Source organism: Mercenaria mercenaria, chromosome 7 (assembly GCF_021730395.1).
Source record: "Mercenaria mercenaria strain notata chromosome 7, MADL_Memer_1, whole genome shotgun sequence".
NCBI lineage: Eukaryota > Metazoa > Mollusca > Bivalvia > Venerida > Veneridae > Mercenaria > Mercenaria mercenaria.
The window spans coordinates 55,665,084-55,686,202 of record NC_069367.1 but is presented as its reverse complement, the minus strand read 5'-3'; the positions used below and the strand labels follow the sequence as shown (position 1 = coordinate 55,686,202).

At 34.8% G+C, this 21,119-nt stretch overlaps 1 protein-coding gene across 4 annotated transcripts in view; it reads right to left on the bottom strand.

Moving 5' to 3' along the window:
• Positions 1–689: 689 nt before the first annotated feature.
• LOC128558611 (uncharacterized) overlaps positions 690–21,119 on the bottom strand; it is a 110,443-nt gene continuing 90,013 nt past the window's right edge. For all 4 annotated transcript variants that reach the window (XM_053548444.1, XM_053548445.1, XM_053548446.1 and 1 more), the window contains exons 3-4: positions 10,175–10,337; positions 690–1,341 (exon numbers count right to left, since the gene is read on the bottom strand). In XM_053548444.1, coding sequence (XP_053404419.1) covers positions 1,073–1,341; positions 10,175–10,337 — 432 coding nt within the window. In that variant the 3' untranslated portion in view covers positions 690–1,072. The remainder of the gene's footprint in view (positions 1,342–10,174; positions 10,338–21,119) is intronic.

The following is a 21,119-nucleotide window of genomic DNA, read 5'->3' as shown; positions in this document are numbered from 1 at the left end:
AGCTACGCGGGGAACACAAGTGCCGAATGCCTATGGTTTCAAATAAAAAATTCCAAAATGAAAATTCCTGAAATAGTTCTAGTGATAAAAGCTCCGTATTAGATTAAGGAATGGAAATTCCAGAAATGGATGACAGGAATGAAAATTTTGGAGTAAATTTTAGGAATGGAAATTCTGGAAGTAAACGAATGGAAATTATTTAGCAATGATAACTTGAAAAGAATAAAGCAGGCAATCACAAATTTAAAGGGGGTTACAGTAAACAAACATGATAGAGAATAAAACGCTTCTTTAAACTTCGTTTGCAAAAAAAGACTTTGCTGAAACTTGACAACTCTATTTAATAGGATATCAAAATTAGATATCCCCCCTTAAATGCTTTTTATTCACGACTCTTTAATTTTCATAATTGATGGAAACATTTTGAGCAGATGATTTGTCATACGACGGTTATATAAGAAAGTTAACATCAAAGCACTAAGAGTTTTTAATTGGTCCATTAATTAAAAAAGAGGCAACCTTAAGTTTAAGAAAATGGGTAAGCATGGAGGAAACCATTTTATTGTTTGTTTGTCATTTACACAATACGGAACTATTTATTTCTCAAATACCTGTAACTATACTAGCTTTGGTTTTAGATGTAAAGCATCATAGTTCTAGTTGAAAAAAGAAGAGAAAATCGTTTTTTCAGAATGAAAAAATACAATCAATCATATTGTTTTACGTCGCATTGAAAAAAAAAAACGGCTGCTCTTTTACGACAGTGTTCATTTTAGCCATTTCTGAAAATAAAGTCTATGTCTTGAATAATCAAACACATAGCAGACAGGCAGACAGCACGAGCAATGGTGCCTATCCCTTTACATTAACATCAGAAAATGATATACAAATTTCATTAAAACTGTCTCTTTATGAGTTTAAATCCCGAAATGTACATACAAAAGTCATTATGCTGATATTCGTTTAGTTTTTTCGTCTGGGAATATCTATGCAGGGCAATAAAACTGTCTAAAACAAAACATGTTCACAAGTCACATAATTATAATATACCTACATATGTGTAATGTGTACGCTATGTTAATCCTATACTATTATTCCATGGAAATGTTATGTGTCGGAACCATGAGCTTGTAATCCAGCATATAATCAACACATATAAAACACGATTTGGTGAACTATGCACAGATGATGAACTTTTTGATATAGCTGTACAATTTGAAGTCACTGTATCCGCATAGTTAATTTCTTCGGTACCGGACATCTCGAATACCTCATACGGCTTATAGCAGCACCCGGCCGGACCATAAACACTAGCAGCAGCATCCGCAACAGATTTTGAATCTGAAAAAAAAAAAACACAACAAGTTCTTAAACTCACTGAACAAACTGGTTAAACTCTGGACATTTTCACAATACGTTTGTTTAACGTTTTTAAAGACCAACTGTACATGATGGTAATTAGACACCAGTTGCATCGAAAAACTTTATTCCACAATGTAGAATTTAATTAAATCCAGACGTTAATTAATTAAATAATTAAGGTTTATTGTTAGTGAGTTTCAATGAGGCATGCTTGAATTGAGAAATGTAGTCTCTTGTCAATATGCAAAGATGACATTTTTTACATATTCAAGACTCACTAGAAAGTGTCATGAACATTACTCATGTGAGCCCTTTGATGTATTATCACTAAAATTGTTAACGACGAACAGATAAAAAGCCAAAAAAAGCACACCGGTTCATGTTCAGGCGAGTTAGAAAAAAACTAAGTGTATCTTGTTAAAATATTTTCGAGTGATGGTCTTTAATGGTAAGGGAAAGCTTTCTTTTTGCTTGACAGTTTATTGACTTTTAAGATACCAAAAGGCATTCCTACGAGAAGAAAAAAAATACCTGCCTTTCAACACTTAAATTATTTACAAATGTACCTAACTATTACTGCAAAGTGTCATGCATTTTAACGCTTGGCAAATCCCTTGTTTATTGTCTTTAGTCATATTACAGGAAATTTCATTCGGAAATGCAATCGCTGTGATGTTAAGGCTGTTATTACTCGTGAAAGTAATGGATTTTACAACTGATCATAAAATTGCAGTTTTGAAATGATCAGAATTCTGCACTAACATGTCCTTAAAACTCAATTTCAGGAAAAATCCATGCTTTTCCTTTTTCTGTTGCCTGGGTTATATAACTAAGTGCTTGCGGGACGGGGTGGGTGTTGGCTGGCGGAATACAATGACTCTTTCCAGTAACAATTGTGTGGAGTGCACGAATGAATAGCCGCTGTCTTTTTCAAATCTTCTTAATGGTTGCCCTAAGTCCCTGGACGGGTCGATAAAAACATGTGTGAAGTACAAAGGGTTGTAGTAAATATAGGGAATCTTTCGAACTAAACTCTGTCATTCTTATTTTTCTCATCCATACATTTTTCACAATGTTAAAAGAATTGAGTAAAATATTGGGCCTTGGAAATTTAGAAGTGTGAGTTACCATGGTAACGACTGATGAACCAGGTCATGATTTTTAAAGATGATTTTAAATATATTTTAATGAAACTTGACATACATTCTAATTAACTTAATATATCAATAATCATCAGACAGATTTAAAACAACGGAGAATGCTATTATTAAATGACTAAAATTTTGTGTTTATTTTCAAACTTTAGATCTATCACATTCCACATGAAATTCTAAATCGAAAAAATATATATATATGAGAACATGCTTCATTTGTAACACAAAGTTAAACTTTTTGACTTGGTTTAAACAGTATTTTATTCATATATATATACAACATGAAACGCTACATAATTACGGCATGAAGGATTGAGTAAAAAGCTAAGCTTATTTGAAACTCTCTCCTTGCGTATTTTGATATTTTGTTCCTGTAATATGTTAACTTCACAATAAACAGTATCGTATGTTTACTGGTTAGACATAAAACGTGTATTCATTTTTGTATTTAAGGCAAACTTAAAGACAAAAACATATCTATGAGATCGTACAGGAAAGGCCAGAAAAGCAAGAAGCAAGAAAAGACAGGTTGTACTGGTCACTTTAGAGCACTTGGTTATGTTTGACGGACTTGTGTTATAACATACACTTAAAGGGTCTAAGTTAAGAAATTAGATTATTTGGAGTTGTGTTATGTTTCAAATCTGTTTGTTTGCTGTATGTGTTTTTGTACGTGTAGAAAGATAGAATCATTTTGTGTGTTGGTGATTGAAGAATTACCATATAGCAATGTTTGTAGTGTTATGTTGGAAATCAGTCGGACGCTTGCGCTCACTTTTGTAAATAGGACAGTAGTGGTATGTATTTTCAACCTCACCACATGTGCATAGCGGGCTAATAACGATGGTCTTGGAAAAGAGGTGTTCATTTAGAGAACTACAATGTGTCCTGAGTCTGCTATGGAGGATTTGGTGTTTGCGGTCTCCAATATAGTAGTAGTTATGTCCTCCAGAAAAAGAGTCTCCTTTAAAAGATGGCTAGTGTGGCAGAGTTTCGCAGATCTAGTTGTATTTGATTCCATTCTGTTATGGTTGATTGAAAGAGTAAGCATATAACTGTCTAGGACACTGAAAGTTTCTAATAATGTTGCATTTCTTAGATTGTATACAGATATTTGGCCAACGTCGTCTGGAACCAAGGGGAGTCAGAAGATTAGACATTTTGTTGAACAGGATTAGTTTATTATTGTTTCTCCTGATTTTAAGGGGCTCAAATCGAGTATCATTGTACAGCTTCTCAAAAGAAACTGATTTGGTTACTCCAGTGATGATTCTGCAGGCTTCCAGTTGAATTTTCTCAAGTTCAAATTATTCCTGGTGGGTAATATTACTCCATACTACATCAGAATATTCAAGAAGAGGTTGTATAAAAGACAGAGAGATAGTTTCGAGGGATTTGCGATCTAGAATAAACTTTAAGGTTCTCAAGATACCGATACGTTTCCATACCTTTTCTTTGATACTATCTACGTGTTCGTGCCATGTTCCGTCGTTAGAAAGGACCACTCGAAGATGTTTGTGGGATTCGACCTCATTGATCTGGACATCATGCATGATAAAAGGAGGATGTAAAGGTTTATTAACTTTACGAGAGATAAGATGAGAAACTGTTTTTCTTGGATTAAAGTCTATTAGTCAGTCATTTGACCATTTTGTTATTTTTAAAAGATCAGAGTTCAAAGATTCGGAAGCAGATATTGGGATTATCTACAATGATGTATAGACTTGTATCGTCAGCAAAGAGTTGGTTGGTAAAGTGTATGTCATGAACAATATCATTGATGAAAACAATGAAGAGAAGAGGCCCCAGAATAGAGCCCTGTGGTACACCAGCAGAGATTACAACTGTATCAGAAGAGCCACCAGGAAGAACTACTTTTTGTTTTCTTTGTGAAAAGCAGTCACGAAACCAGTCTAAAAGACGTCCAGAGATACCTGTGGATTCAAGTTTGAAAAGAAGACCGCTGTGCCAGGCGCGATCCAAAGCTTTAGAGATCTCATAGCAGAATGCACGGACTTTTTTCCTTCATCTAGTGCTTGACAGAAAGTTCAGTCGTTAGGGACAAATTCAGATTGAAGTGAAGAAATAAAGTTATTTTCTGATAAAAAATTGAAAACATGTGTATGGATGATTTTATCTAGTACTTGACTGATGGTGCTAAGTAGAGATATTGGTCTATAATTTGATACTAATTGTAGGTCATTCTTTTTAAAGACCACACAAACGTGTGCAAGTTTCCATTGTGATGGTATTTTTCCAGTGTGAAATGACATGTTAAAGAGTTTACAAAATGGATTTGCTAATTGCTGTGATAATTCCTTTAGGATTCTATTATTTACATTTACATTGTCTGGTCCTGCTGCTTTTCCTGTTGAAAATGACATGAGTGTTGCAGTTATTTCATCTTCTTTGATATTGATAGAGTTTAGTGTTGTGTGATTCGGATTGATTTGTATGTGTAGCAGTGTTTTGTTATCGTCGTTAAGTAATGTTTGCGATTGGAAAAAGTTATTAAGTAGGTTTGCATTGTCAGTGTCTGATGTGATAAGATTTCCGTTATCATTTAATGTTTGAACTGCTGGGTTAGTTAATGGTGATATGAATTTCTTTAATATTTTCCAGTAATCTGTTGGTTTCAGATTTTCATTTTTTAATTTATCTGACAGTTTTTGAGAATGATGTGTTTTTGCATTTCTGAAGAGCTGGGTTGTTTTATTTCTTATTTGTCTGTATATGGTCTAGTAATGTTCGCTCTGTGTACTTTTCGCCTTGTCGTATTCGCCTTTTCTTTTTCTGATGAGTTTTCGTATTTCAATGTGCATCCATGGAGGGTCGGTTGGTCTAACTGTAGTTATTTCGTTAGGAATATGTTTTTTGATATGGAAATGGTATGTTGAGTGACATCATTGCATATGTATCAATACCTGACGTGTACACATTACATGTGGAGGAAATAAGAAAAAGGTCTATGAAAGAGTTAGATGATTCTGTGAAATGTGTGGGTTCATTTATTAATTGTGTCATATTATATTGTGTGGCTATGCCATTATTTTTTCTTTGTGTTATAGGCTTGGGCATATCTAAGTTGAAGACACCTGAAATTATTATGTTACTTATGTTCGTGTCAAAGAGTTTTCTATGCTGGACAAAACAAGAGGAGCGGAATTGGGAGGACGGTAGAATGTTCCATAAAGAAATTTCTTGTGACCAGTTCCGAGTTCTATCCAAATATATTCAATTCCATCCGGCTCCAGGTCAATCTTCGAATAGCTGGTATATGACATTTTACATAAACAAGAACCCCTCCATGGTTATCTCCTGATCTGTCTTTTCTGAATGGAACAGTAAAATTTTCAAAGCTAATGGAACCCGACTCAGTATTATTGCCTAGCCATGTTTCAGTAAAGGAAATGACGTCAAAATGTTGTAGTTCTCCTTGCAAAATATCCTTTTTATTGAAAACGCGGCTCTGAACATTATAGTGTACAAAATGAGAGAGAATTTCGAAAGTCTTCTAAGACTTCAGAAACAGATAGAGGAGATGACTTTTTACTTATGACCTCCAAGTGTGACCTTGACCTTTGACCTATTGGCCTTTGTTGTGCGGTCTGCGCGTCGTCTTGGTGAGATTAACAATTGCTGGTAGATTTATGAAACATCTTCCCGATAGTTTAGAAGATATAGGGAGGAGCGGACACGAAGTTAAGCTATTTGACCATTGACCTCCAAGTGTGAAATGACCTTTCACTAGTGATCTGAGTTGTGCACGTCGTCTAGATGAGGTTGACAGTTGATGCCAATTTTACAAAAATCTTCCGAGCGGTTAAGAAGATATAGAACGGTCACTATGGACGGACGGGCGAACAAACCAACTATAACAAACCAAATCATAATAACAAACATAGAAACCCCATATACTATGTATCTGGGGGTATAAAAACGAAAAAAAAATAGTAAGGTTTATCAGTAACAACAAACTGATCAGTAAACGATTTTGGACAATAGCTTCTACTTAAAGTTAAAATGACCAAACCAGGCCCTCTTTAGGATTGGGGCTGCTTGTATTCTCAAAAGTTAGTAATATATATACCCTAATTGATACCCCTTTTACACTCTTTTAGAACACATTGCCCAGTAGAAACAGTAGTTATAAGTTCTCATGATTTTAGTGAAATGATCACTTCCTACAGATAAACTTGTCATCTAAGAAGTATGAAATGCATACAGTCTGGCAAAATGACTACACTGGAGAACGTCAAGATTTGCCATGTGGTTGGGAGTAGTTGATTTTGAATCACTCGCCCGCCACCTATTTATTCGATAAACAATCCAGACTTCGTCATTCTGTCGACATATCTCGAACTCTGTTCAGATATTTGAAAAATTACATGAAATATGAAATATATGAAAATATTTGTTAGGAAAGAATAATTGTACCCGAATATTCAACCTAAGGTTCCGTCAGAATGAACAAAATTATAGGCCTTGGTATTGATGAAACGGACTGTTGGAGCTCTTTGCATCATATACGTTATGAAGGCGTGAAGCTTTACAGAAATTAAAATTATGACATTGCACTCAATCAGCAATCGCAGAAACCTTGCTCTTGCATTTGACAAAACTGATTTTTCTGGTACAAAATGTTTTTGCCATATAGTATTGGAAACTCGCAAATGATCTTATTTATTCATACAATAAACAAGAAAATTAATTTCAACTTGCAATTTTTAGTTAGGATAAGTTTAATTTTTGCAGATTCATTACATTCGACATGTAAATTTATACATTAAAAATATGTAAATTTATAGATTTTACAGGCTGTTTATAATTATACCACTTTCGTAGACTTGTTAATGCTATACAAAGGTATCATCTGAACACATGTCATTAAAATTGAAATACAAAGGATACGAAAAATGTCCGCTTCTAAGAAAATAAAAAATTGACAAGAAAAACTAAAATGTTCGCTCAATCTTTTTTATTTGAAAAATATGTGAAACCAAAATTTGTAGTCCTGTTTGGCGCCAGATAACCTATACTGTGTTGGTGCGCCGTAAAACCCAAATAAATAAATAAAATTATTTGAAACATTTCCCGAAGAACTATTAATTACATTCCAGCTTTCCGATAGTGGAGGAAGACCCCAGATGCCCCTCCGTGCATTATTTCATCACGGGTGGACATCTGGGTAGAACCATTGACCTTCTATAAGCCAACTGGATAAAATCCTCACATGAAGAAATCAAGTAAAGCTCGAACCCACACCGGTAGGGGCAAGGGATTTGAGGTGAGCAACCTTAACCACTCGGCCACGGAGACCCCTAAACACACTGAAAGGACATAGCCGTATCAATATGTTTTCAGCATTTTATTTAATTGATTGAGATCGTTTTTTTTCTTCTTAATAATATATATTCAATATTTCAAGAAGAGACTCGACCAGTTATTTCTTAACATCATATATATATACAAGCATATTAAAAACATATATCGCACGTAATGCACAGCTTAAACGAAACTCATACATCCAACATTTTAAAATTTTAATTGCATGCTTGCGATGAAACATTTTCCAGCCAAAAATCAACCATAATCATAATTAAATCTAATTAAAACGTTTTGGTTTGAAAATGAATAAACTTGCTAATGTGTAATAATGAATTTGCTTCGACAATTAAGAAACTTAATGAGATGTTTAAAATATTAATAAACTGTGTATAAAATTGGTAAAAGGTTTTGTACATAGGAAAGATTCTTCGGTTACTGGGAAACGCGAGGCTCGGCTCGTGAGTAAATTTCTTTTTTTTTTGTAAAAGCATGCAGCGTCTTCGATATGTTGTTAATTAGTTATCACTCGGTAATTAAGTTTACCACCACTGTCTCTTGACCTTGTCGCATATAAAGTGGAAGGGACACAGGTATCCCCCTATGCCGGTATAGTAACGGACTTATAGACTACGGTCTCGTTAAACACCCTCGAGATAAGGTAAATAAATCTGTGTGATATATTACTCTGTCCATCCAAAAGACAGTTATTAGTTAACATCGCCTTGAAAAAAAAGTTTCTATTTAGCTCAAAGATCGACCTGGCATTTTGTTTTTAGCTCATCTTAGCACAAAGTTGCTAGTGGCATCACCGTCCGTCCGTCCTCGTGCGTCCATCAACAGTTTTACTGATCTCATTTTTTTTAGGAATAACTTTTCAGTAAGTAAATATTCTATCAGAGTGACATAAGCATTAAATATATATCTACATAAAATTGCAACAAGAGGGCAATGATGGCCACAGATCGCTCACCTGAGTTACACCGTTTGCTTGAACAGTTTTGGGAATGTTTATGCAAGGAATATGTCAGTGAAATTATTCTGAAATAGTGCCAGTGTTTTCTGGAACTAGATAAATATGGGAAGATCATATGTGTGTGCGTTGGGGATGGGGAGAGGTAGGGTAAGACGTTTGGAGTATGATGACATAGGATACTAAATGACAATATCCACTATACATACATATAGGGGAAAGTGACCACACCCATGGCGGCCATGTTCTTTGACAAAACAGAATAATCTGAAAAATCTTTATAAAAGGTCACCAGATGAACATTTGTGTAAAATTATTTTAAAACTGGACCTGCTGTTTCTGACAAGAAGATGTTTAAAGTTTCCACTATTAACATACAGGTAAAAGTGAATATGACCTCTGGTGGCCATATGTTTGATGAATTAAGATAATTTGAACAATCTTAATAGAGGATCACACAAGGATCATTTACTTGAAATTATTTTAAAATCAGGCCAGTAGTTTCATATAATAAGATTTTAAAATTTTCCACAATATACATACTATAGTGAAATGTGACCACGCCCTCTGGTGGCCATGTATTTTGACGAATCGAAATAACATGAATAACATGTAGAGGGTCACACCGGGACCATATGTATGAAACAATTTTAAATTCGGATCAGCAGTTATATATACGAAGGTTTTTAAAGTTTCACTATATACATATAGGAAAAGGTGACCACGCCCAATGGATGCCGGAATAATTTGAACAATATTGGTAGAGGGTCACCGAAGGACCATTTCAAAATCGGACTAGAGATTTTGGAGATGTCGTTTGTAGATTTTTCTGTTTTTAGCTCTGACGGCCTCAATGTGCAACCAAGTGGAACAGTTTTAAAAACTTTTGAAGAAAACAACCTAAGAAAAACCCAGGCAGAGTTTCATCAACTTCCATCATATGGTTTCAGAGGTCTTTGAAGAAAAGCGTGGACGTACGGGCGTACGTTCGACAGACGGTGTGTGATCACAGCACTTTGTGCTCAGGTAAACTAAAAATATTAAAGCAAGCATCATGCCAAATGAGACTGAAAGTCTCCTGTGAAACAAGAAACTTATTGCACCTTATCAAAATATTAATATAATTAGTCTAATGTTATATCGACAGATGCGATAATATGGTCTTTATTCATGAAACTTACACCGTACAGGTATACGTATGGTTACATGATCTCAAACAAGCTGGACAATGAGCGGGACGGCTCAAGTAAAACTACAGCTGATTTTTTTCACATTGTTATAGAAGTTATTTTTCTGTAATCTTGAGACTTTCATAAAAAATATAAATATATATATCTGAACAAAGAAAATAAATACTAACCTTTGCATAAGAACCCCGGTTCTCCTATGAGAGTTTCTCCGTGCGGACGGAAGAACGGACATGTTTCTGACACGTGATCACAGACGTCTTTACATGGTTTTATTTGTTCACCTTTGATATAGTAGGTATTATAAACTGAGCACAACCATTGCCTATAGGCAGCCTGAAACCAGAAACATGCAATTTACTTTACACATAGAATCACTAAGTATGAATATTACTTATGATCCATAAATCTAAAGTACGAACAGTAGGCAATTTACTTGACGTGTGTACAAACATCAAGTTTGAACAGTCTGAAAAGAAAAATAAGAATTATACTAGACATCTATAAACCAAGTACGAAGTATCTGAAACGAGAAACAAGCAATTTGTTTCACATCTTGAAACATTAGGACGAAGAGTCTGAAACAAGAAACAAGCAATTAAACGTTACATTAGGACGAGCAATTTACTTCAACATAAATGTCCTTAAACATAAGGACGAGCAGTCTGAAACGTGAAACAAGCCATTTACTTCTTAAATAGAAACATCAAGTTTGAAAAGCTCGAAATTATAGACATGAACAGCATGAGATTATATACAAAGTTATTTACTTTAAACTTTAAGGTATACTAGGCCCTGATTTCAAAGTTGAAAATAAGAACACTTACTTAAAAACTGGATTTTTAGAGTAAAATTGTTACTGCACATTTAATCCAGAATGTAGCTCTACATACACAGTCAATGTAATATTTAGTAAAGTTAATACATCTGATTAGGACTTTTTAAAAGACGAAAATTGAGGATCTTTAAAAACATCAAATACTAGTAGAGCAATATAGTCTGAAATTAATAATAAGTCATTTACCATTATTATTCTATTAGATTTATACAGCGCTTTTCATGGCAAACACGTTCAGAGAGAGAGAGAGAGAGAGAGAGAGAGAGAGGGAGGGAGAGAGAGAGATTCAAACCCCGGACCCCTAGACTCATAATCAAAACTCTTGTCAAATCTACAGCACCTCCAATTTAGTTATACAACACAACTACCAAACAAGAGGGCCATGAAGGCCCTGTATCGCCCACCTGACCTATTGACCTAAAGATCAACAAGATTAACATTCTGACCAAGTTTCATTAAGATATGGTCATAAATGTGGCCTCTAAAGTGTTAACTAGCTATTCCTTTGATTTGACCCCGTGACCTAGTTTTTGACCCGACATGACCCAGATTCGAACTTGACCTAAAGATCATCAAGATTAACATTCTGACTAAGTTTCATGAAGATACAGTCATAAATGTGGCCTCTAGAGTGTTAACAAGCTTTTCCTTTGATTTGACCCCGTGACCTAGTTTTTGACCCAACATGAACCAGATTCGAACTTGACCTAAAGATCATCAAGTTTAACATTCTGACTAAGTTTCATGAAGATACAGTCTTAAATGTGGCCTCTAGAGAGTTAACAAGCTTTTCCTTTGATTTGACCCCGTGACCTAGTTTTTGACCCAACATGACCCAGATTCGAATTTGACCTAAAGATCATCAAGTTTAACATTCTGACTAAGTTTCATGAAGATACATCATAAATGTGGCCTCTAGAGTGTTAACAAGCTTTTCCTTTGATTTGACCTACTGACCTAGTTTTTGATCCCAGCTGACCCAGATTTAAACCTGACCTAAAGATCACCAAGATAAACATTCTGACCAAGTTTCATTAAGATACATCATAAATGTGGCCTCTAGAGTGTTAACAAGCTTTTCCTTTGATTTGACCTACTGACCTAGTTTTTGATTCCAGCTGACCCAGATTTAAACTTGACCTAAAGATCACCAAGATAAACATTCTGACCAAGTTTCATTAAGATATGGTCATAAATGTGGCCTCTACAGTGTTAATTAGCTTTTCCTTTGATTTGACCGGGTGACGTAGTTTTTGATCCTACATGACCCAGATTCAAAACTGACCTTAAGATCATCAAGTTTAACATTCTGACCAAGTTTCATTAAGATATAGTCATAAATGCGGCCTCTACAGTGTTAAAAAGCTTTTCCTTTGATTTGACCTGGTGACCTAGTTTTTGACCCCAGATGACCCAATATCAAACTCGTCCAAGACTTTATTAAGGATAACACTCTGACCAGGTTTCATTAAGATTGGGTCAAAATTGTGACCTCTAGAGTGTTAACAAGCTTTTCCTTTGATTTGACCTGGTGACCTAGATTTTGACCCCAGATGACCCAATATCAAACTCGTCCAAGATTTTATTGAGGGTAACATTCTGACCAAGTTTCATTAAGATTGGGCCAAAATTGTGACCTCTAGAGTGTTAACAAGCTTTTCCTTTGACTTGACCTGGTGACCTAGTTTTTGACCCCAGATGACCCAATATCGAACTCGTCCAAGATTTTATCGAGGGTAACATTCTGACTAAGTTTCATTAAGATTGGGCCATAAATGTGACCTCTAGAGTGTTAACAGTCAAATTGTTGACGACGGACGGACGGACGGACGGACGGACGACGGACGACGACGGACGCCGGACACAGGGTGATCACTAAAGCTCACCTTTGAGCACTTCGTGCTCAGGTGAGCTAAAAAAAAAGCGAAATCAGGTTAAACATACAGGTTTTCTGATAAAACAAAAGAGCCAAATTGGCCTAAGTAGCTCTTCTGAGGCCATCTGAGCTTGCTTCTGACAACTTCGGTTAACATTCTTTAACCAGTTCATTAAAAGCTATTCAATGTTTTTTTTCTCTATATTTTTATGTGACGACACAAAAATACGTAACCATTATAACAAACTTCATTATAAGAAACTGTTCATAATATGATGTTTATGTATTTTATTTTTCTTTTTTTTCTCTGGTGGATTCTAAAGGGACGTGGAACCATTACAATAATGCTACAGAACAAATTTGATGAAGACCAATCAAGCGGTTCATGAGAGAAGAAAAGAAAAGCTATTTCTATTTTTGGACCAAGCGCCATTTTTTGAACACTTAATAAGGATTCGACAGACAAAGTTTGATGAAGATCCATCAAGAAGTTGTTTGAACAGGTATTTCTTTGTTTAGTTCTAGGGGCTCCTTAGAATTATTAAGCGCTATTTGAATAAAATCTGGAAGGAATCTTACAACGATGACACAGACCAAGTTTGATAAAGATCCATCAAGTGGTTCATGAGCAGATCTTGTTTTATTTTTTTATTAACTCTGATGGCCCCTAAAAGGGGCCACGCGAAATAATATGAACGAATTTGAAAGAGGTCCATATCAGGACGCTGCTGGCCGAGTTAGGTGTAACTTGACGAGCAGTTTTAGAGAAGATGTTCAAGTAAAAATAATGAGGCAGGATCAGGATGATGGATAACGGAAAACTGATACTGGACGGCGGACCATCCGTCTTAACTAATAGCAAAGGTCGGGAGAGCCAAAAAAGATTTCCAACCACCAAACGTCGTTATCTGCTTGAATACAACCGCTTCTCTTATAAATAATGATGTGCAATATACCAATATGCAGACAACTATATTACAGCTTTGATTAAGAACCGATAAAATAGCCAGCAGCTCTAGCCAAATGTACAGCTTCTCGTATGCGAATTGACACGTAACCACATAAAAAAGTACTGTTAGCTTCTCTAACTGAATAAAAGATAGTATACAACCACCGGTAAAGTTTTCCAGTCAATTTGTATTCACCACAAATTTCAAAAGCTGCTGTTAAATAGTAAATTGGACAAAACCTGATCGGTTAAAAACAATGAAAAAAACCAACTTGTGTGTAAAATGCCCGGTGTCCTTTTTAAGAAGTTCGCGATACCTTTTTTTTTTCCAAATCGGAAGCCCTCAGCGCTGTTATGGGGATCTTTAAAGGGAAATAGCATACAATAAAATTACAGTTATCCGTAGATGGACATATTATTTCTAATTTCCATTTCGTAGAAGAAAACAACAACAACATTGTTTCGTGGGTCATCCCGCTATAGGGAACATAGATTAGGCACATATCGTAAGAGAAAAAAATCAATAGCTGTGTCTGGCCTATAAGGAAATGATAAAATGTTATGAAGTAATTACAAAATCAGTCAGATATTCGCCAAATCCCAAAGAATAATACCTTGACAAAAGCATCGTTAATGTGGTGCATCAAGCAGGCTTAAATCTAAAATACGGAGTTGAATGATTATCAAAACGTCTCTACGATAAAATGCATGCTAATACAAAAGACACGACTTTTTAAAAAAAAACTTTCCTTCCAAATTTTAAATGGAATTTCCTTGTTTAATGACCCTTTAAAGCAGCAAATCACGAAAAACGAATTAATTTCATATCTTAGCGCATCTAATCTTGAAAAAGAGACAGTTTTATATCATGTTTTTGCAGTGAAACATTCTGACTGGTGTTCTGGCATACATTCGTGTCTTTTCCTGATTTATTCCATTTGAAAAATGGAACGTTTTGGAGAAAGTTTAAGACATGTGTCTTTTTCTTTTTATCTGAATATATGTAAGCAAACGGAAGCTACGCTGCTTTATATTCAAAGTCACAACCTTCCAGTCAATGCTCAATAGCGAGGGTATATCTGATTTTAAAGGGACCTGGCAGACAGCCCCCGAATCTTAACAAATCATATTCTACACATCCTGCTTATTCTTCACGTTTAGGATAAGTGAGGAAGGTCAGTGACCAAAATAGGGGCTTGCATTCAATGACATTTTCATATGACTTTACCGGAGTCTTTTGCAAGTTATAACTCCTAATCATATTCTGCCAAGAAAAAGAAAGAAAAGATACGCAACCAGACCTTTGCACGCCGTTTGAAAGCGCTGCTTGTACATTTTGGAGGATTAATATAAAATTGTTTGGGGTTGCAATAGTAAATTTTACTCTATTGTTTTGATGTGTCCAATATATAAATGTGGTATTTAAATGCATATTCGTAACAAGCTGGTATGCAAAGTTCGTTGTACAGCAGTTGCAAAGGTTTTTAGAGCTACATCAAGCTGCTATAAAATATTTACAAAATTTTAAAAAGATTAAAAACAATATAAAGCCGCATTTTTCAGGAACAGGGGCGAATAACTTAACTGTTACACAAATCATTTATAAATTGGTGCACACTTTCTTTATAGATGATCAAACTTCCTGTGATAGGGAAGAGTCGCGGTTTAGTTTATACACTGTGAACTTGTACGTATCTCTACACTATGGATTCTTATGTAGCGTCGACACAAGAAATAGCCGAATTTTGTTAAAAAAACAAACTACAATGTAAAACTTCAAAAAGAGATATCGATCACAAGTTTCATAGAAACTGTGAATGATATTTGTAAACAAAACAGATCATTCTCTCATAGAAACTTAGTTGTTATGAAAGGAGATTTGTGGAACATATGGTCCAACGAAGGAGCGTATTAACAAGATCCAGAATTATAGTCACCAATTAAACAATTATGGTTACCAACAGGTGCCCGTACAGTAAGTGAGATTACTAGAGCTCATCCCACTCCTTGTTAGTATCGAAGTAAATGGACGACAGCAAAACAGATCTTTAGATTTTTCCCCCGACATAATTCCACTGAAAATAGGTTTACTTTAATCGTATATAAAACAGCTTTCAGAAAGGAACCAGAACTGCTGTCATACGAAGATAAGATACATACCAGGAAACCCCGTGTTGAGCAGCCGAGAACATAATATATACCAGAAGATTGTCATTTTAACTTTTAAATATACGTAAGCATTCGTTCGAAAGGATTATTATATCTTCAAGATGATATATGTAAGCGTGTACACGATTACCACAGAATGACTCAACCCCTTCCCTAAATGTCAAAACCTTTTAGTCAAGTTCCTTCAGCAATTTAGAAAATGCCCCTCTATAATTAGACTTGGAACAATCCGAAAGAAATCCGAAAGCAAATAAATAAATATCAACAAAAAACATATATAGAAAATGTAGGAGAAAACAATGAATGTGAAGAAAACAATGAATGTGAATAGATCTTCCCTGATCCTTTATATTTATTATTTGTTAAACTTCATGTTTTCTTTACTTAATTATATACATTGTGTACTCCCGTATGGGAATTAGTTAACAGATGATGTGAGAAAAATACATTGTTTCTCCGTTATCCAATTTGGGACTATAATTACATATCGTAGAGGGAAAGTAATATTTTGTCGTCTTCCGCCTGTCTGTTCCATCCAACTGTTAATCACCTCGCAGGCCAAGGATAAGTACTCTTGGTTTTACAATATACTAGCACATTGGCTATCCAAGCTACTGGATCTAAAATGACTCTGGTAAAAAAAAAAAGAGTACCACTTAAATTTCACATACGTAAAATCATTAAAACGTGATTGAAAAAAAATCAAGTTAACCGGTGAAAACCGCTGATTGCAGTACTTAATTGGAGCGAGAAAAAAAGCAAAATCATTTTCCGCCCCTTTTCCGGTGTTGGAGGTATGCTAAGTTGATAAGATACTGAGTTGATAAGCACACCCGTTTGCTGACGATACTTAAAGAAAAAACTTATATTATTACAACAGTCTTGTTCAATAAGACGATTAACCAACTATTACTCGATTATTACAGCCGTCTTATTCAAGTGTGAGGTTTATTAAATAACACGCCATTTCAAAAAACTACTATTGGCCAAAAGTGAGACAGAACGTTTCTCTTCCTGTATCGCTTGGGACATGTCCGTAATTGAATTGTATTTGTTTGGTGAATGACAAACTAGTTTACCCCCTGTTTGAGAGTTCCTCTTCTGCATTATGACATAAAATCGATGTTGGCGACTAAGAAACAAATCACAGGGACGTTTATCTTCACGACTTACTTAGACTAGAAGGATTTTTTTTCATAAATGGATTGGCTTTATTCTGCGGCTATCTGCCAGCCCAATTTAGAGAAAAGTTCAGCTTCTACGATTTACAAGTATAAACCATCAATGATGTTTATCAGTATTGCTATAGCAACAAATTTTGATTATGTTAATCACATTCAATATTCCTGAAATGTCTGACAACGAAAAATAAAACAAAGTGCATACATTTATAGCAAGACAGGCAGATGTCTGATTCTTTAAAAACTTACAAGTAGATATCCGAGGCCAGCTTTTTATTAATTATACATTGACTTGAATGGTCTTGGAGAAGAAAAATAGACTTGGAAGATTTAGATTCATTTATATAGATTTTACTGCTGGGCTGAGGAAGATTAACTGATGTCACGCCTTACAATTCGAATGCGGAAATTTATAAGAAGATCTTTTGGATGCACAGTCAAGCATGGTAATAGCAAAGCCTGATCATGAAGTCAACACCTCTTATGCCCTTAGCACATTCAATTGGAATTGTATTTCAAACAAATTTTTAATGGAATCAATAACCCAAGCACGGGGAGACTCTTTACGGCGGACACACGGTACTTTATGGCTGGAAGCATAGAACACAACCAAAACACATTTAGTTGACTCAGTGTCACTGAGACTGTTCGTTGGAACAGGTAAACTGAAAAATTTAGGCAAAGTAATTTATTCTCCTTTGTACATAAAAAGTGCATAAATTATTTTTTTCATAACGTTAAAGATATTTCACTGTGCAGAAGAATAATACTTTTCGCATGAGTTCTCTCTTAGGGTTCTCAAACATGGACTAATGTATTGGCAATCGTGTTATTGTGCTCAGTGATATGTTTTGATATGGGTTTTTTTTCAGTTTCTTAATTGATGAAATTTACAATAACTTAAATAATAAATCTTACTTGTATATGTATCTGGTCACTGCTTAAATGACCATCTAACAATATCACACATACCAAGAAGCCAGAAAGTTTATAAACTTTAATAGTGACCCTTGTGTTTAAATCCTGTCTGTTATTGGTATTTAAGTATATTATGAATTTAGTCATGATAGTTCACGGTAAAGTACTTGATTTAAAACTACATGCGCATACATCTAGTATTAAAAACAAACATAGCTCATTATCAATAAAATATAATTTGACAGCAGGAAACCTTTAAATGACATTTTCACCTATGGACTATAATTAAGTGTCCGACAAATTATCTATCAGGAGAAAATCACTGTTTTTTTTTCTCCAGCACTTCCCTCCATAGTTTACCGCCACAATATTCCGTTTCTTTCCGAGCAACATGTCCGTGTGTGCACGGTTAAACACACACTTTTGTCTCTCTTTAAACGGAAGGATAGAATGGTTGATGCTAGCGGGTTTCTTGCCACTGGAATAACAGACACTTAAGTTTTGCAGTTAAGATATTCATCAGTACATCATTAAAGATTACAATACCCTATGAAATGAAACGGGGAATGTGCCAAAGCAATATTTATTCTGTAAACAAGCATGTTTCGCTTCCGGTGGAGGAATATTCCTCCTTTTTTCTGAGCCTGAGGTCGCAGATTTTGCCATGATGGTGATACTTTGCCCACTGTCGATCAGTAATAAACTCATCATTTGGTAATTGTATTTTTCTTGTGTTTTATTCCAAAGACTAAAGTCGTTTTTTTTTTTATTTCCATTAAGATCTATAGGCAGAGTCAACAGAATATTACAATAACACTTTCAAATCAAATATCTTTTGTAAATACAATAATTTGCTAGCAACAAATATAAAATCGGCTTAATAATAATTGACATGAATATGTACAAGATTCGTTTAGAGGAGGTGGTTGGGGGTAGTTATTTTGCAACACTTTCCTAAAAACATTTTTGTTGTTGTAAATATTTTACAGAAAAGCACATATTCCTTGAAATATACAGTCAAATAACTGACGTATTTTATCACCAGTCTACTTTATAATTTATTGCCAAAGTCATGTGACATATATAATGTTTACCAGCAGAAAATGATGTTGTTTTTTTTATATTTATCCGAACACTTTGCTTCTAACCGCCAAATCTTTAATGTAATTGATACGTTCCATTTGCTGCAGACGACACCACCTGTGTCTGTATGTTTAAATCTTTTTGCCTGACATCTCACACCCATAATAAATAAAGAGACGCAATAGCGAGACCTTTCCGTGTTGTTAACTTTTCTCCAAGATACGTCTAAACAGCTGATCAAATTATTCCATTTCCGGTGAAAAAAAAACCACTAGCAAGCAGACTGAGATCACTTTTCTACGGTCTTTCTCTAATAATGAAACAAACTTAGTTACGTTTTGGTTTTGATAACGCCAATTAAGACTACACAAAATATATGGCATTTATGTACTGTTGTAATTTTATTGTATTTATATTTTATCGCTTAAACAATTTAATGCATGCTTTAATTTCATCCTACTCGAATAGTAGCCCATCCGGAAGGAGGGAAGCTATCATGGAATCAGGTAATGATTGTGTGAAAATTTGCATTTTTTTCCCATAAGTACACGTTTGACAAGAATAATGTCTTTCTTACATACAGAAACAATAAACCGTTGCTAACTAATATGAAACCCAGTGCAGAAAATTGCTTTAGTTAAAAACCGAAAACGTTCAGCTCTTTAAAGTCGTCTTTAACATACTTTGACTAAAATGTAATTTAATTTTTACAATGCTATCTTTGAAACAGATCGCTTTATCAGAACTCATCGGTCAAGGAAAGAAATGAGGAAGCTTTATTTCTCGAAAGAAGCAGATACCAATTAAATGCTAAAAACTGTCGTTGTGATACTCAAATCCAGTAATTACAGCTTTCGACAGGCAAAGACCTTCTTAAAGTATTATCATGTGTAACGCTACACCACTCCTTTCAGGCACACAGTAGGACTACAGCATACTGATCATGTAAGCAGATTCCACGGTTTATGTTTGTGAAGGACAGACGACAAACACTTAACTGTGTCCCAGATTTGATCATCCCTAGACAGTTATATTGTACCAATTGACTGAAGAAAATAAAACATTAAGGTGATCACGAATCAAAACATTTTGACATAAGATTTCATAACTTTAAGTCATACATCTGACAAGATTGTGCATTTCAGTTAGAGTAAACCTGTTATGAAAACTTCCGTCTTTTTTCAAAATTAGTACAAATTTGATAAAAGGCCTTGTAGTGGTCTGGTGGAGATCCATCAATCCTTTATTATTGTTTTTCTAGTTTTAGGTCTAGCGGCCCCTATTAGGGACCAAGTGTCTCCATTTGCACACAACTGGGAGAGAAACGTACAATGATGCCACAGACCAACTTTGATAAAGATCCATCAAGAAGTCATTAAGATATTTTTTCTTTTGTATCAATAGCGGCCACTAAAAACAGCCAGTTGTCAATGTTTGAATAAACTTGCCAAAATGCTATAAATCATGTCTGTTGTAATTTTGACCAACAGTTATAGAGGATTAAAATGGTGACGACGGACGACGGTACATCCGCCTATACTAATAGCTCTACTTGATTAAGGTTCAGGTAGGCTAAAAACAAATGATGAAACGTGTTTGTCGACGACACATAAATCAAACAAGAGAAACAAAAAAGCTGGATGATACGTGTCAATTATGTACATATAGACGATGCTTTGGCAGACAGTATAACAAGATTAACTTCTTTCCTAAGTAAGAGATGAAACAAAATCAAGTGTGTTTTCTAATAGATTGACAGTATAGTACAGTCATGGCTGGCAACACACTACAAGCGTTGAAAAAATGTTTCTCACCGTCAAATAAGTAAATTCTGAAGCATTTGCTTTTGACTGAGGGAAGACATGTATAATATATTCATGAAAATAGTTAGAATGCCATAAATATACATCTCCAAACCCTTTACCATGATTGTATTAACACCAGTGCAACATTCCATGAAAAATTCAATTCATATATAAATTTCATGTATCTGAAAAAATAAATCCGCCATTTTGTCTTTTGTTGTCACGGAAAAAAAATGACTTCCATTATCGGTATACATGTATTTTTAAAATGTTCATGACAGTCTATCTGGCTGACTTAG